Source organism: Mandrillus leucophaeus, unplaced genomic scaffold (assembly GCF_000951045.1).
Source record: "Mandrillus leucophaeus isolate KB7577 unplaced genomic scaffold, Mleu.le_1.0 Scaffold815, whole genome shotgun sequence".
NCBI lineage: Eukaryota > Metazoa > Chordata > Mammalia > Primates > Cercopithecidae > Mandrillus > Mandrillus leucophaeus.
In genome coordinates, this window is record NW_012108864.1 from 804,128 (window position 1) to 808,214 (window position 4,087).

At 34.5% G+C, this 4,087-nt stretch overlaps 1 protein-coding gene across 1 annotated transcript in view; it reads right to left on the reverse strand.

Annotated features, from left to right (window-relative positions):
- ABCA12 (ATP-binding cassette, sub-family A (ABC1), member 12) overlaps nucleotides 1–4,087 on the reverse strand; it is a 227,578-nt gene that overhangs the window by 119,305 nt on the left and 104,186 nt on the right. Inside the window, exon 8 of the mRNA XM_011967889.1 lies at nucleotides 2,181–2,293. Coding sequence (XP_011823279.1) covers nucleotides 2,181–2,293 — 113 coding nt within the window. The remainder of the gene's footprint in view (nucleotides 1–2,180; nucleotides 2,294–4,087) is intronic.

The following is a 4,087-nucleotide window of genomic DNA, read 5'->3' on the forward strand; positions in this document are numbered from 1 at the left end:
ATATGGCTTCCCACAGAATGTTAAGTGTGAATGGAGAGCCAAGCTCCATCAGTGGCTGAAAGTGCAGGCCCTTCTGAGGTTAAGCCGGTACTTGCATGTCCCAGTGAGATACCTCAGAAGCAAGTATGTCCCAGAAGGTAAATGTTTAAGTGAGGCTGTTCATAAAAGAGCTCCTGGGGCCTAGCTTTGGAGATATACAGATCCAAGTTCTAATCTCAGTTTCGTCGTTTGCTGGATGAGTAACGTAAGACAAGCACCCAGCCTCCTTAAGCCTCTGTTTCTTTGTCTATAAAATGGGATAACTGTATCTCACAGAGTTATTTAGATGATAAAACAAATTTCAGATACTAAAGTACTGAACATTGATACAATAAATATTACCTATTATGTTCTTTACTTGAAAGAGTGATATGAAGCCTCCAAAGCTATCTTAACCATTATATTATAGATTAATCTGTGAAGATTAAGAATGAGGTGGCCTGGGTTACAGGGCAGGTATTTGTACTTGGACCAGAGACCCCAGTGCTGTTGAACTGCAGTCACTAGTTCTGCCTTCACTGACAAGTTTAAGTTCCGTGAAAGATTCCTAGAAATACTTCAGAGGGTTTTCAACGTCTACACAATTTCTGCTCAAATAGGTAGGGATTTGAAGTTAATAACTTTTAGGAATTGACATTAATACATCTGCATTGGTATTCTTGGCTTGATAAACTCACAGTGCAGGAAATTTAAAAACAAACAAAAGGTAAGTACATCAAATTTTATGAATAAAAATACATTTCCTTGGTGTATTTTCTTGTCTTCTTGACCATCCAATGACGTGTTTTAAGACTTGCCAAAATGATTAGCACAGTCATAGACATAAGACATGGTCACCGTTAAATACTGAAAACTGAATTACATCTTTCACCAGGAAACGTGTTCTGCTCCCTGCTTAATAAGAAATGCTGCTTACTTCTCCAGCTTTTGAAGCACAGGTGAGCTTTGTACTTAAAATTTTTTTAAATGTAACTTTATTACTTTACTTTATATTAATTATAAAGTGCGAGTCTGAAGATAAAAAGGAAAAGGTAGTAAGGAGAAACATTAAGTTCTTAAGCCTTTAAAATGCAAATAGGAAAAGAATACAGAGGAAATAATTATGTTTGTTAGCACATTGTCTGGTTTTCTAGCCTAAACGTTTTCTTAGAGTAATCCTGTTTTTCTAATGGACGTCAAGACCATCAAATTTAATAACGGTCAATCCTGCAAGCTAACCATCAATTCTGCAATTGTAGATATAAAAAATGCTCTAGACTAACAGAAAATGACATCCAAGAGTATTGTTGGACCCTCCAGTGAAAATTCTTCAAAGCCTTCACAGGCATGCTTTCTTTTTATATGAAAATTGATATTTCAAGACTATATAATAAACAATCAGCTTTTGACCTGATGATCTCAGGATGCTTATTTTGTAATCTAAAAGCAAAAGTCGACATATGTAAAAGCTGACAAACTCGCTGAGAAAACATAATTCTAAATTTATTCACCAGAGATAAATTGTTAACAAAACTTGGCAAGTAGGGATTTATTCCTTATATCTCCAAACCTTTGTCTATATGTGTCTGTGTGTATGTAGCTGTATGTCTCCATGTGAGTGTAGACAGTACTATTCTAGATGTGCCAAAGGGACATTCTGTGACTGACTACCAACATGTTATACCTTGTCTTACTGGACACAGGAGTATATTTATACTGATCTATTTGTGCTCTAATATCAAGATGGTTGAGGGGCATATTTTTGCAATGAAAGAACTCTAATTAAAAAATCAAAATTTGAAAATGAAGTTAAAAACACTGCAATTCACTTTAGGCATTTGTTTCAAATAGTAAGGTAGAAATCTATTTGTTGAGGCATATTCCCTGATTTTTTGTCTATACCAAGTATAAACATAGTTTTATAAGCTAACAGAGATCATTTTCACCTAAATAAAAACCCTAGAAAGTCACAGTTCCCTCTTCTTGGCCATTTCTCCCTTTCTCCACACTTCGATTAACTTGAGATCCAGATTTATTCATAGCATATGTCCCCACCTAAGAATAATATCATCTCTACATGATTACTTTCATTGCACTCTGCTTTATATTTCCAGTGGGCTTTGTGACACTGAATTTAACACAGTGAAATGGAAATATAATACCTTGAGCTGGGGAATCCAGAGTGTACAGCAGATGTTTAACAGACTTCTGGAGGGTTCTGAAACCTTCGTTAGTTGCAAAACGTGGATAAACCTTCTGCACAACCAGTAGCACACTAAGGAGTCAAAAAACAATTAAACCAGATTCTGTTTCAAGGTTTGCAGACAGAAACAAAACGTTATTCAAGGAGAAAATGGCTACAGTATAGAAAATTATTCTTATAAAAGACAAGATGCTACTCTTTGTAATTATTTGTTTGTCTTTTCAGGCACAAAATCTCAACAAAATATTCTTAACTGGACAGAGCAGTTTACGTTTCCAGGTTTCTAAAACATCAGGAATCACCAGCCTTAAAGTAATGCAGCAAGGTTCCCACTGATTTTTTTCTAAGACTTAGAAATAAGTAGTTAGGAAAACCAACTTTCAATTAAAGAATACATTTTTTTTTAACTAAAAAGAAAAATTAAATATTAGAAAGTATTTTCATTAAAAACCAAACCCAAATAAAGGATCTAGTTTCAGGAATAATTATTATTTAAGCATTTATAATATTTATCTTTTGCTAAACAGATAGTAATGTTTTCGAAAAAGAAAATGGACGTTGCCCTAATTAACGACTATATTCTGTCCTCTAAGTGGTCTATAGGCACTATTCCAGAGGTAGTTCAAAATTAATATCCATACTCTGTTTCTATAGCTTTTATGTTACCAATAAGATGGGCAGTCTACACTGGGGATAGACAATCAGAAAATTCAGTTATGCTTGAGTTCATCCTGTATTTCGCAAACATGATTAGTTATACTTAAAACATGTCTTTTAGTTCCTTCATAGCCATTAGTGCATTTTAAAGAAATATTGTTATTACACATGTATTTCTACATTATACAAATACTGTGACTTATATCAACAGTTGAGTCAATGCTTTAGTTAAGTAGTAGTGAAAACAAAAGGCTTTTGTTAAAAATTTGACATTGTGAAGTTAAATGTGGTACAAATTAGCCAATAGTAATTTTTCCCCATCTAGTTTCTTAGTAAACGGAATGCGTATTCCAGCAATAGATAGTATTTGTGTACATGTTCATGGCATTCTATAATGTTTTTAGAGTTTTTGAGATTTAGATTAAGATTATGTTAATTCTAGTCCCCTAGATATGAATGATAGCTGTTTAGAGACTTATGTCTAGGGTGCCATCTGGGTAGTATCTAGTATAACATAAGGATATACATGTGGATATGTGTGTATGTTTATAAACATACACAAAAAGGTATGCATATATATTTTCTAACATTTAGTTTTCTAATAATTCTATAAATTCAATTTGTTTGTCCAGTTTTGCAGATGGGAAAATGAAAGTTAAAAAAGTTAAGTAACTTACACCAGATTATTTAGTTAATAACAAGTACAGCTGGGGTCTGTCTATTTCAAAGTTGATGTTCTATCTACTCTATATGTTGCCTCTGGCACAAAAGCTTTGCTTCAACATGGTGGAGAGGAGGAGGGCAGAACATTTCTGCACAGAGCCCACAGGCATTGTTAACTTATCACCCAGCTGTGTTCCAAACAGTTGGCCACAGAGACATGGCTGTATCTTTCTCATCTCTGCTCTATATACATGACTGGTGATACCTCAGGCATTTTTATGTTTGCCCCAAGAATCTCCTGGTGCTCAGGTGTTGGGTTACTTCCAAACCCTAGCAACCACGGAGACCAGCTAGCCTATCTCAGGGCATAAGTCTTGGCCGGCCTTCAAGCCTGACCCTCTGCTTAACTCACCTGACCTATTGTCCCAAAGTAACATCTTCAAAGACTGAACATTTGACAATCTCATTAAACCTTTCAGCATTATTATCATTAACATTATTAATTAAATGTCAGTAGACTTCATTCATCTTTATCTAACAAAATGT